Source organism: Musa acuminata, chromosome BXJ1-10 (genome assembly GCF_036884655.1).
Source record: "Musa acuminata AAA Group cultivar baxijiao chromosome BXJ1-10, Cavendish_Baxijiao_AAA, whole genome shotgun sequence".
NCBI lineage: Eukaryota > Viridiplantae > Streptophyta > Magnoliopsida > Zingiberales > Musaceae > Musa > Musa acuminata.
Window position 1 is genome coordinate 25,443,273 of NC_088336.1, and position 13,563 is coordinate 25,456,835.

The window sequence follows — 13,563 nt, forward strand, 5'->3', positions numbered from 1 at the left end:
AGAACGATGAGAGAGACGGAGCGAGAAAAGGAGCAAAACGGAACTGATGAAGACCAGAAAGAGCAGCGTTCGTCGACTTCCTTTCCCTTTTCTCCGCTGCTTCAAGCTGCAATCCGTTCCTCGTCCTCTTCCCCTTCACAGATGGCGTCCCCGGTGAAAGAAAGGAGTGAGCTTTCCGTCAGCACCTCACTGTTCTGATTGTTTTCGTGCTTTGATCGCTTCTCTTTCTACGAACAACGATCTTTCTTCTCTTGTTGTCCCCGGTGAAAGAAAGTAGTCAAAACCCGCTCTCTTTGTGCTCCGGTTCTTGCTCAAGATGTTTAAGTTCCCCCATTTGCCTTCTTGGTTAATCTTTAGTGCAGGTGGTGATGTCAAGATCAAGGCGTGATCTTCTTGCTTCCTTCTTCCTGCTTTTCTTGGCTGCCGATCCCCTTGAATTACTGAAGCATTGAGGGGGAGAAGCTCCTCTTTCCAACCTCTTTAGCGGTGATTCAGGGCACATCTTCCGGATGAAGGAGGCAGAGATGATGCAGATCTTATGAGAGGGTTGTATTGAACAATGGGGACCGGAGCTGGAACAGGTGACGGCGTGGGGAAGCCAGAATCTTATCGCCGATGTTATTACCGGAAAGATTTGGGTTGATCGCCTCGCCGCAGACGAGGACGAAGACGATCGTCGAGATAGAAGGTTTCGAGCTTCGTCGGCTTGAGAATGGAGTTCAATCGAGGAGTTCCTCTTCAGCAGCAGCAGAAAGATTTCAAGATTCCGTCTTCTTGGTTTCCCGCTACGCCTGCGAAGCCAGTTCCCACGCAAAGACACTTCGTCCCTGACAATGACCAGCAGAACCCTAAATCAACCGCGTCAAACTGTCTCGAAACCGTGCAGGTTTCCACGGGGACTTGTGGTGGCGGGCTCTTCCAAGAGACCGCTTCCCAGGGTACAGCGTTCCCCCGCTCCAGCTCTTATGCTGGTAGCAGTCACAACGCCAGACCGAGCATGATGACATTCAATGCTGCAGGAGGAGGTTGGAGATGGAATCCTTGCTCGAACCCTATGGAATTAAACGATGATACAACTGTGAGCAGGAACCCGTTTTTCGCACTCCTTTTGCAATCACAGATCGGTGAAGGCCAAGAAACGCCTGTTCATCCAAATCAATTGTCATTGAATGCGATGATGCTCCGAAATCCAAGCCTTTCCAATGGTAACCAACCCACGGACACCAAAATCTAAGAGCGAGTCTTTTTCCCGTTCTATGGTCTGATGGCTTACATTCGGCTATCAATCGCCAAGATTTCTTTTCTTTTTGACGTTTTTCCATTACCTTCTCCTTTTCTTAAGTATTCCCTGTTGAAACAGGCAGTTTCAGTCTTTTAATTCCAAACATTTGTTTGCTTTCAGAGAAAATAATAACCACGGGTGTGACTGATGCAATGCCATCTCCATTGACACCTGAAACTATGGAGAAGAACAAGTTCTTACAAGAATGTCTTCACCAAGAAGTGACCGGTTTTGTACAGGAAAGAGTTACAGGAGGAAACACATTGGAGAACGAGTCAGAGAAATGGCAACCTCCAGTAGTGAAGAAGGTGTATCCAAGCTTCTTGAACCTCACCGTGCCATCATCTTCTGAGCCTGTAGTATTGACTTCTTCAGACTTGATAATACCATCGTCATCAGAGTTTGCCCTGCCATATCAAGTCATGCCCTCTGAACAAGTGCAAAATGAAGTGAGAGCAGTTGTTGTTACAGAGCAAGATGCTCAGCCACTGAATATTGAGAAGCACAACCTAGAAATTCAAGGTGTAGATTTCAATAGAACCCCACAGCAGAAACCCAAAAGGAAAAAGCACAGGCCCAAGGTCATCAAAGAAGGCAAGCCAACCCGAACACCAAAGCCAAGAACTCCTAAGCTTGTGACACCTGAGGTGGCAAAGATGAAAGAAGAAGGTTCAACTGGTAAGAGGAAGTATGTGCGTAAAAAAATTGTACTAAGTTCGTCTGATGCCTCATCCAGCATATTAGTGGATAATGTTGTGCTTGATGGTACAAACAGGGGAAAATCAGTCAGACGACGTCTGAACTTTGATTCGGAACCAATGGGAGCAAGAGATGCTTGTCCAGGAGCAGCCATAGCATTCAAGCATTGTGCGCCACCTCAAACTCTTGATTCATGTCTTCATTCCACCATGCAGCCTGATCTGCAATCTCAAGCAATGATAGAGAACCCAGTGAGTGGAATGACAATTGATCTCAGTGGCTCAATTATGGTACTAAAAGGGAGAAAAAGAGATAATAATGTTGTCCAAGATGTGCCAATTTTGGATTACAGAGAATTCATGCATACCATTGGTGGGTTCAGCCAACTAAGTGAAAGCCATAGAATGAGCGACCATGACCTATTCTTACCTACAAGGTCCAAGAAGAAGAGAACAGGAAACAAGCAGGATGGGTTTACATCAGATACTTCAGAAGGGGAGTCCAGGCATGTCAGCACTTGGAGAGTAAACCATAGAGTGGTGAATAATACTCCAATGGCCCTTGAGGAACAGAAAACTTTGGAACATATATTAGCATTTGATAAAATAGAAAAACAGAGATCAGATGTAAAAGTTCAGAGCCATGAATTAGACTCTGTATGTTCCATTATTGATGCCATCTGTACAACTCCTCTGAAGCAATCTGATTGCACTCATACAGGCATTTACCAAGTATCGAGTCCAATGAAGCCACATAGAGGAAATGATTGTCAGAAAGATGAGATTTTTAAGACTGAAAATTCCAAGGATGCCCATGTTATAAGCACCAGCAATGAGATAAAACCAAAAAGGCACGTAAAGAAGGAAGAAGCTACGGTGGCCAATACCCAGTCCTTGAGTACTGACCAAGTAGGTCTGCAAGGACAAAAGATAGCTTCATGTAATTTTGACTATTCTCCAGTACAGAAGATTCCTGATTTTAGAGTATTAATTCCAGGAGATTGCAATGAGAATGTTTCTCATACCAATATTAGTTATCAATGTCAAAATGGCAGCAGTTTTCATAATTCAGTTGCTTACAACTTAATGTCAGGAGCATTAGAACCATTTGGAGATCCTCTGGATGATATAATTGAAAAGCTTAGACATATAACTTTAGATGAGATCCACGAGGATACTAGGGAAAAAGCTAAAAATGCTATTGTTCCTTATGATGGAGGTGGTGTAATAGTTCCATATAAGGGAGAATTTGAGCTTGCCAAGAAACGACGCCCTCGCCCCAAGGTTGATCTGGATGCAGAAACATTTAGAGTATGGAATCTTTTGATGGGAACAGGAGGTAATGATAGCGTGGTGGAAAATGATAGTGAAAAGGAGAAGCATTGGGAAGAAGAAAGGAATGTTTTCCATGGACGTGTAGATTCATTCATTGCTCGGATGCATCTAGTCCAAGGTTAATGCTTCTTTTTCCATTAATTACTTGATACAACAAGTTTCTCAACGATTGGTTATCCTATATATATATATATATATATATATATATATATATATATATTATATGCAATTTATTTTTATTTTTGCTGTAACATTTTCAACTAATTAAATTAGTCCAACCTAATCATGGTCCAAGTAGTTAGGAATCATGATGTTCAACAATCAACTAATCATACCTTCATCTGATAACAATTCAATTGCCATAAAGCAGAACCATCTTTCCATGCAAGTCCGTCTCACCATATTTATGTTAGAAGTTGGGAGTCAACATTTCATATTTACTTTTTGGTAAATGTTGTGGCCAGGAATATGACACAAGAAATGACTCCAAGACATAGCCAGTACTTGTGGGGACCAGAGGCATTTCTTATGGAACCATTCAGGCCTCTGAAGTATTAATGCTTTCTGATAATGTCTGAGGGTGTTATCAGTAATTCATTGTGATGAAATTTAGTCAGCATCATGGTGAAAATTTTATTTCTAGTCAACTTATAGTTCAGACATAAATAAAATTCTTAAATGTTGTAAATATGATGAATCTTTTTCCTGTATATAGAAATATTCATTTTAGACATCTGGAGTGTCATATGCACTTCTGGAAAATTAGGATGGCTTGTTGAAAATTGCTTCAGACTTTTATTGTGCAAGTTATCTAGACCCAAGAAGGCAGGTAATACCATAATAAAAATTAGTTAGGGGAGAAACTGTTCCCTAAGTAAAAGATAAAACAATAATTTGAATGAAAAAGCATCCATATATATATATATATATATATATATATATATATATATATTCATGGTCATTTTTAATATAGACTGGCAAGAACTAGAAGAAATGCTCTTGTATCTGTCTGTAGCTTGCTGCCCCATAAGTCCCAACCAAGCAATCTACTTCATACTAAATATCCACTTTTCTGTTTTTATGTGTTTGTGCAGGAGATAGGCGTTTTTCCAAGTGGAAAGGATCGGTTGTTGACTCAGTTGTTGGTGTTTTTCTTACACAAAATGTTTCAGATCATCTCTCAAGGTATGATGAACTATTTGATTTATTCTGTAATGATAACATGCAGAAATATTTAGACAGTATGCTGAGCTTGCTCATTGGATTTTGCTTGTTAACAGTTTATTAATTTTCACAGCTCTGCCTTCATGGCACTTGCTGCAAGATTTCCTTCAAAATCGAGTAGAAACAATGCAAAACCTCATGAGGAAAAGAGACACACATGTACGGAAGTTCAAGAAGGGTGCACTGCATCCCTCAAATACTCCAGCAAATTGCAAGATCATATGTTGAGCAAAGAGTCATGTTGCGTAAATTCTCACGTGATAATGGGAGAAAATGAAAGCTCTAACAGTAATGAATCATTTGGTTACAACACTAGAGGTGACAGTGCTGACTGTTCCAGAAAATGTGTTGACATGCATGAAGCAGTAGTTGGTTGTAAATCACCTAATAACAGCTTAGACATCACAGTTGCAATGATGAGAAGTAAAGGCTTAACAAAAGCTGAAGATAGATGGGCATTGAATGATGTGGCTTCATTAAGAAACTATATCATTACATCTCAAAACCCCTCAGAAAACCAAGTTCTGACAACTGACCAGATTGAATTAAACTCGCTTTCAAACTTCCAAGTAGAAGATATAATGACTGGAAGTATGCCCAACTGTGTAGGTTCTTCGAGTTCATTCACAAAGCTTTTGCAGATGGCAGAGAAAATTCTACCAGAAAATTTTCAAGATGGAATTTGCCAATGTACAGATAATGTTTCAGAAAAGAAAACATCACTCTTAGATCCATCATGCAACCTAGGCATGTCAACTTCTCCTGCTATGCCTTATTGTTTCAACAAATCCTCAAGATCTGAATTGGTGGATATGGGGAGTGCAACTGTAGCAAGTCATGAATGCAGATTAAATTATTCTTTGATGATAAATGCAAATAGAGACAAAATATTTGATTCTACAGGTGATTCTTCAGCAGTCACAACAGCTGAAGTTATTGTTCAGCAGAAGTTGGCATTCATTCCCAGAAATAAACTTGAAGATGATTCTGCATCAATAAGCAAGTGTCTTTTGCAGCCAGTTACAAGCTCAGAAGCAGAAGCATGCACTAGAAAGCAATTTTTTTGTCATAGTGACTTTCAGAAACAGGAAAAAGAGGCCTCAATAAGCAACTCCATTACACAGACGTACACACATGTAAAAAATCAGGATACAATCGAAATACAGCAAAGAGAAAATGCAAAGTTTCAGACTGAATGCACTGGTATAATTCAAGCTCAAATGCAGAATTTTGGTACTCAGCAAAATATTCAGAACTTTTATAACAAACAAAGAAATCAATTGGAAGTATCTGATGAAGTCAAAACAATTTTAGAGGATGAGGCATGCAATTTGCAGATAGTTTCAGATGAAACAACAAAAGTTGAATCGAAAGAGAAAAAAATAAAAGATAATACTGAAAGAAAGGGAGCCTATGACTGGGACATCCTGAGAAAAAACATTCATCAAAATGGCACCAGAAAAGAGAGAACTAGGGACACATTGGACTCACTTGATTGGGAAGCAGTAAGGTGTGCAGAGGTAAATGAGATATCTGAAACCATTAGAGAGCGAGGAATGAACAACAAGCTAGCAGCGCGGATCAAGGTACATTGAAGCAAATCATATTTTCATAATTTTGGATGACACTATCTGGGTTACTTCTTGAGAAAGCAAAATCTTGAGATAAATTATCAAATCACTGCAGCCTGGTTCAGAATTGTGTCACTGAACGACTACCATTACAACAATTTATCTAATTACACTTATGAATAATACAATGTTGATTAACTTATAGTTTAAGCATCCTCAAGATAAGATATTTCTTTTCTTTGTTTTCAGAAATTGCGTAAAATAAATTGGAAAAGTGTTGCCTATGTTAATAACACTCTTGCTGTATGCTGACTGAACCGTAGCTCCGGTAGTATGATTTTTCCTCACTTAGGATAAAGAATAGTGATGTATGGTAAAATAGTCTTTAATCTGTGGATAGCGAAACTTTATGCCTCAATTCTTTTTTTAATTTAATCCCTCAATTATTCTAAGTTGGTGTATAGATTTTGTAATTGCCTTGTGCTGTTCCATGCAATACCTGGGCATTAAGTATGTGACATATAGATAACACTTTGATGGAAAATATGCATCATATTTATACTCCTCGTGATCTACATGGTAGATATATTGTTCTTTTATCTATTTAAGATTGACAAAGTAGATGCAGTCAGAGGTGTTTGGAGAACTCCTGATTCAATAGCAATCAAAATCTTTATTTACATAGATTTTCAATATCAGAATATATTTTTTTATGATATAAAAAAGGTTCAATAAATCAAGCTTTTAGATATATGAATGTGAATCTATCAAGTGACTGTGTGATTGCTTTTCTCTGCTCAGTTTTTAGGTGAATCATATTCAATGTTTTTACACATTCTGCTGCACTTTAAACTATCTGCAATCATATTGAGATCAGATTAAACACTTTCCATATACTTGGACATTTCAGGTAGTGGCTATCCACTTTTTTATTTCTATCTGCAGGATTTTCTCAATAGACTGGTGAAAGATCATGGTAGCATTGACCTTGAATGGTTAAAGGAAATTGAACCGGACCAAGCAAAGTAAGATTAGCATTTCCAATATTTGTCTGCTATACTCAGAATGACTCATGATAGTGAGGAACATTCACATATATCAATCCTGTCGGTAACATTTTAAATTCCAGACGAAAAGGTGGAAAAGTTTTGTATGTACTTTTCGTTAATTCATAAAATTTCAGGTAGTGGAAAAGTTTTATATGTATGTATGTATGCATGTGTGTGTGTCTTTCTAGTGCAATGTGGACATGAATGAAATTGCTCCAAAGGAAATGTAGTGGCAACTTCTTGCTTGTGATTATTTTTATTATAGTCCTATCTAAATTTTTGGAGTCAATGCAATGGAAATTTGAATAATTTCTCAAATTTTAACACTTTGAAGGAGATTATCAACTTTCGTAGTCAGAATACAGCAAAGTAAAATGAAGATAAATGATGTTTGTATAAATAGAATAGTCATTATTAAGGATCTGATTTAACTCAGTCATTAGCATATTTATTGTGCTAAAAAAGTCACACAGATTGTAACTTTTACAGGGACTACCTCCTGAGCATACGAGGACTGGGACTTAAAAGTGTTGAATGTGTGCGCCTTTTAACTCTCCAGCATCTGGCCTTCCCAGTAAGTTTAATCTCTTAATGTACTTCTCTAAAGAATTAATCAATTTTAGGTCATATCATGGCATCAGTTTCCTATATGATCAACAAAGGTTGACACAAATGTTGGCCGAATATGTGTGAGACTGGGATGGGTTCCACTACAACCCTTGCCTGAGTCCCTACAGTTGCATTTATTAGAGCTGTAAGTATCTTGTTAACGATGATGATGATTAAGTAAAGGTGTAAGTGTTTAAATGAACAGAAATAACTTTATTTTTTCTTCATTGTTTCAAAGATATCCCATGTTGGAGACCATTCAGAAGTACCTTTGGCCTCGCCTATGTAAGCTTGACCAGCGAACTTTGTAAGTTTTAGAATCCTTCTGTGAATTTTGTCATTGAAAATGTTACTTATAAAAGACATTTGCACCAGATAATGATTTTGAAAATTTCTTTGTTTGTAATTATTATTACTTTTTGTAGGTATGAGCTACACTATCAAATGATTACATTCGGAAAGGTATCCCTAACCAGAACATGTCTTGATAAAATATGCATATTTAATTATTTTAATTGTTTACATATAATGAGTTCTATGCAGGTTTTTTGTACAAAAAGCAAGCCAAACTGCAACGCTTGTCCAATGAGGGCAGAGTGCAAACATTTTGCAAGTGCATTTGCCAGGTTTATTACTATACTTATGTATATGTATGTGTGTGTATATATATATATATACACTCTCGAAAAAGGGTACAGTTTGAGGTTCCCGCCAATGCATGATATATTCTATGTGGGGTTTAAATCACTTTGTGAAGATGATGTATCACTACGTATTGGGTGCATATAAATCATTATGGAGACAAATTAAACTTTTGTGTGAGTGCTTTGACAATATCAACCTAAAGTAGGACACTAGTAGCCAAAGCAAAACAGTTTTTCCAATTTGACAAATATTCATTTAATTTTTACTCACCTGGATATAAAAGCAATTGAAACCTTTAATCTTTCATTTTATCAGTTCATGTGAAAATAATATGAACAGTAGCATCTACATTTTTTTTAGCATTGGCTTCCTTCAATCAAATAAAAATCTAATCTTTAACTTGAACTCTATTGCCATCACACTTTTAGCTTGTGTACATGATGTTGAAACAGAAAGCACTTGTACAGTATATATCATTGCTGGATATATGATTATTGGATATGCACCACTCAATGATGCAGCGCAAGATTAGCACTTCCAGGACCAGAGGAGAAAAATTTAGTGATTTCAACGATGCCTCTTGCCTCAGAAATCAATTGTACAACAGATTTGCAAATGCTGCAGCTACCTCAATTTGAGGTCAATAGAAACCCAAAGGAAATAAATTGCTACAGTAGTTGTGAGCCTGTTGTTGAAGAACCATCAACTCCTGAAGCTGAAGAAATAACAACAGAAGAAAGTGCAATTGAAGATATCATTTATGAAAATCCTGATGAAATTCCTGAAATTAAGCTAAATTTTGAAGAGTTCACACAAAACCTACAGTGTTACATGCAAGGACAATATTTGAAAGCTAATGGTGGTGATATATCAAAAGCTTTAATGGTAAGAAATCCAGAAGCCGCTTCTATTCCGATGCCAAAGCTCAAGAATGTCAGCCGCCTACGAACAGAGCACCATGTGTATGTACCTGCTATCCTGTTTTCTTATAAATGTCTCATCTGAAAGTTAATCATGACAGGATCTTTTTTTCTGGTAATAATGTGTTAAAAATTGGTCATCAAAGTTCTCCCTTGTTTGTTGTTAACATGGGCTAACTCATTAATTTATTCATTACAGATATGAACTTCCAGATTCACACCCTTTGTTGGAAGGAGTGAGTTACCTTATCAAACAATAATTTTATTTTTAAAGAATGATCATTATTGATTCTTTTTTCTAATATTAATAGTTGGATCAAAGAGAACCTGACGATCCATCATTGTATCTCCTGGCTATATGGAGCCCAGGCAAGAAGCTTTGCTGGGTAATATTTGTGATTTGGAGAATGTTTAAAATCTTACTGAAAATTCCATGGAACATTAATCAGGTGAGACGGCACAATCAACTGAACCACCAGAGGCATTCTGCAACTCCCAAGAAATGGGCAAGTTATGTGACAGGAAAACTTGTTTTGCTTGCAATAGCATACGAGAAGCAGAGGCACAAACAGTTAGGGGGACTATTTTGGTAATGTTTACCTCTTCCTCTCGATCATTTCTTTTGATGAAATATAAAATATCAAAAATAAAATTTATCAATTATCAAAGTGAAAGAAAATAAGAATATGCAATGAAATTTATTTATAAAGAACATCGGGAACCTAATCTTGCTTGAAATATTACTAAAAGCAGATTCCATGTCGAACAGCAATGAGAGGAAGCTTTCCACTTAACGGCACCTATTTTCAAGTTAACGAGGTAAGTATATCATTATATTAGTACAGGTGCTGATGACTTCTATAGATTTTTATTCAATTATCCTTTATGGTATTTGTCTTCTTTTGGCTATAGAGACTAATAACGTTTTTCTAATTCAGGTATTTGCTGATCATGATACCAGTTGTAACCCAATTGATGTTCCTAGGGAGTGGATATGGAACTTGCCAAGGAGGACAGTTTATTTTGGCACCTCAGTACCAACGATATTTAAGGGTGCAGGGTCGACTCATTCTACATTCTATAGAATTCTGAACATGTTATCACTAAAGTAGTTGCTAACACCTAACTATCTGCAATTGTTAGGTCTAACAACTCAAGAAATACAACAATGCTTTTGGAGAGGTATGCGATGAGCTAATATTTTTTTCTTGCTATCTAACAATTTACTACATTGTGAATAACATTGTTTGATGATGCTGACTATGAATGATTTCAAACTGTACATTCCTCTGATTGTGATTTTCACAAGGAATTTATTGTTGTTATTCAATTTTCATGTGAGGAAATATTTTCACTGCTTAAAATTTCTTTACTGAAACCAGAGCCAGGTTGTCTTTCTATTTTGATGTAAAAAGCTGTATACTACATCCTTGAATCTCTCTCGTTCTGATTGTTTTATTATTTTCCTTTCTTGAAATCTTTCTTCCTGCCAGGAAGAATATAGTGATAGTTGTTTTCTGGTTCTCATAAAAAGTCCTTTCCTGGAAAAAATAATATCTTGCAGGATTTGTGTGTGTGAGAGGATTTGATCAAAGAACAAGAGCACCAAAGCCCCTCTATGCAAGATTCCACTTCCCAGCGAGTAAAGCACCCAGGAACAAGAAGATTGCTGCAGCAGAAGCAAGAAAAGAGTAGGCCATGTCAGCTAACGGGAACTAACCAGGAAGATCTATCACCTGAAGGCTGAAGCAGTTGTGCTGACCATCAAATTGAGAAATCTGTGGCATGCTTCAAGGTAGGACCTACCAACTATCATAGTGGGCTCCTAACGAGGTTGTCTTAGCAAATCTTCCAGAAAAGTTGACAGGTTTGTTGTTCCACCATTGATCCCTTATGATAGTGAAATTATAATCTTTTGCTATGCTGGTTATAGCATATGGATCTTCACTCTTTATGGGATTCACCGACAAGCATGCACACTGCCATCATAAAACAAAATGTCACCTTAGATGTTAGTTGTTAGCCTTTTTGCAAAAATGAAGCAGTCATTTAATTTTCATCTTAATTCCTTTTTTCTGACACTGACAAGCACAATCGCTGTAAATATAGTCCAGCAAAGGAAAAAAAAAAGTCTGAAATCAACCTTGTACATCTTCGAGGAAAGATCATAAATTTGCAATGTGGCCAAAACCTGCTGTACCTTTTAGAAGCCCCACTGCATTTAATACTATCTTATATGTTGTAGCTGAAGTGTTAGGTTTCTTGAATCATATCTCCCAATAAAAAAGAAGAATGTGGACTTGGGTATATCAGTTTTTGAGCCAACTCAAAGCATAGTCAGAGAAAGACTTTTTTTATTCATTAAAGAGCATTTTTTAATGCACAGATCAATAGAAACAACATCAAAATTTGAATACGATTACTAAGAATAACAGAACAAATGAACAATCAAACGTGAAGCACTTTTCTCGGTCAACATTGTTTCCAATTTATTTGGTCTGTAAGCAAATCTAACATTATCTGATCTGCATGATCAGCTTTAGAAACAAAAAAATGAATCACTATTCCAAGTGTTTATTGCGAGTCTTATGTTCTTTCTAAATCTTGTTGTGGTTTATACTTATATGATATCCCTTGTAGGATGTTAACTTGTCTTTTACGTTTATAACTTTATAACTTATCTGTCCATGCCAGTTATTATTTGAGTTCTTGTTGCAGGAATTTTAACTTGAACATTCAAAATCTTGTATATGTTAGCCTTCATAAAATTTCAGCAGAGCTTTCAGTAAAGGTTTAAAGAAATGCAAAAACAATCTTAAAGCAAATTCTTAGGGGCTTTTTTCACCTTTGGCTTTTTCTATGAGTAGCCCCTTCATTAGTCTTTCCCAAGTTATTGATCTAAATGGATCAATAACTGTTAGCAATATGGAAACACAATTTCCATATCTTTACATCCACTGAAATCATTGCATTGACTTTAGACTAGTAGTAGTAAAATTGGAAATTGATGTGATATAAAGATGTTGGCTCATGCAATTCTCTCTCTATCTGAGCTTGACTGTGGGAGCAGCATGTTCTCTCTCTCTCTCTCTCTCTCTGTGTCACCAGCCCATGCATTCTGAAATATGAAAATTGAATACAAAATGGATTTGCTCAGCAACTTGTCATTTTAATGATTCACCTTCTCCAACTAGTTTGAGATTTGGCTTCTGAAGCTGTGTAATTTGAATAATGTTATTGAATGGACATGTGAAGACTGATGGACCTGAATCATGTGAAGACTTAAATTGCAGTTCATGTTTGCTGCTTACAATATCCTCATACAATAGTTTTCTTATGACATGCTGGGTTGCACATGTAATTGATGGAGACATGTCACATTGGTTCTGGCTCACCAATTAAATGCATGGAATTGTACATCAACAGAAGTATTGTGCTAAAATTGAAAGTCTAAACCATGCCATAGGAATATGTCTATTTGTCCATGGCTTAGACAAGACAAAGTGGAATTAAGGATAGCCACCATGGTCCCATTCCCTGCAATAATGAGAGTAGAAAAGGATTGGTGTGGTAGTACCTAAATCTGCCTTCCTCACTACTGGTTTTAGGTTGCAATTACACAACCTCTGACCTGAAAGATGCGTGGGAGGATAGAATTTGGCAATTTTCTTGTGGTTGAGATCAAGTTTATATATCTACTTGAAGATTCAGCAGGGAAATGGTCTGCCAGTTGACATTGAGATCGACTAACATTGTCACTAAAACAGGAGGAAGAAACTCCCTTCCTAGCATTCACATAGGAAGAGGATGGCAATGAAGGATGAGGATGACTAGTGTGAGAAAGGGACCAGTAGAAGGCAGCAAACTGCCATTTGTTCATTGATTCTGACTGACCTATATTTTTGTTGAACAAATCTTCTTGTCTCTGAAATAACTTTCTCCATTTTTTTTCGTGATTAATTAATTTGAATAATTATGTGACTAACAATCTTTTATCTTTTCGGATTTTATACGTTAAGGGAAGCCTTATGCATTGTCAGAATTGACGGTTGATGATGATGATGATGATGATGATGATGATGATGAGGAGGTTCCTATACGATACGATTGGGAATTGAAGTCACTGTCGCTCTCATTAGTATCAATTGATTACAGTACTATCGAGGAGAAAACAAGATCTTACAGTCGAATTTTCCCTCCGGTAAACACGATTTTTGAGGACCGAGGTGG

At 37.0% G+C, this 13,563-nt stretch overlaps 1 protein-coding gene across 5 annotated transcripts; it reads left to right on the forward strand.

Annotated features, from left to right (window-relative positions):
* Positions 1 to 12,570, forward strand: LOC135595738 (DNA glycosylase/AP lyase ROS1-like). 5 transcript variants are annotated; one of them, XR_010480625.1, is made up of 20 exons: positions 1 to 166; positions 363 to 1,205; positions 1,403 to 3,433; positions 4,410 to 4,500; positions 4,613 to 6,125; positions 7,056 to 7,135; positions 7,649 to 7,733; positions 7,822 to 7,913; positions 8,007 to 8,075; positions 8,194 to 8,230; positions 8,312 to 8,394; positions 8,935 to 9,375; positions 9,533 to 9,569; positions 9,645 to 9,702; positions 9,783 to 9,922; positions 10,087 to 10,152; positions 10,272 to 10,386; positions 10,477 to 10,515; positions 10,898 to 11,200; positions 12,052 to 12,570. XR_010480625.1 is itself a non-coding variant. In XM_065087031.1 (19 exons), the coding sequence occupies exons 2-19, from the start codon at positions 713 to 715 to the stop codon at positions 11,026 to 11,028; spliced, it is 5,601 nt and encodes a 1,866-aa protein (XP_064943103.1). In that variant the 5' UTR covers positions 1 to 166; positions 358 to 712; the 3' UTR covers positions 11,029 to 11,398. The 5 variants fall into 5 exon arrangements, 4 of the variants coding, with proteins under 4 accessions (XP_064943103.1, XP_064943102.1, XP_064943104.1 ...); XM_065087031.1 differs by lacking the exon at positions 12,052 to 12,570 and having other exon boundaries at positions 358 to 1,205; positions 10,898 to 11,398; XM_065087030.1 differs by lacking the exon at positions 12,052 to 12,570 and having other exon boundaries at positions 10,898 to 11,398.
* The last annotated feature ends 993 nt before the right edge of the window (positions 12,571 to 13,563 follow it).

Coding starts and splice junctions, on each gene's coding strand:
- LOC135595738 (XM_065087031.1), top strand. CDS start 713: ATGGAGTTCAATCGAGGAGTTCCTCTTCAGCAGCAGCAGAAAGATTTC. Junction 3,434..4,409: donor TCGGATGCATCTAGTCCAAG/GTTAATGCTTCT, acceptor GTGTTTGTGCAG/GAGATAGGCGTTTTTCCAAG. Junction 4,501..4,612: donor GTTTCAGATCATCTCTCAAG/GTATGATGAACT, acceptor TAATTTTCACAG/CTCTGCCTTCATGGCACTTG.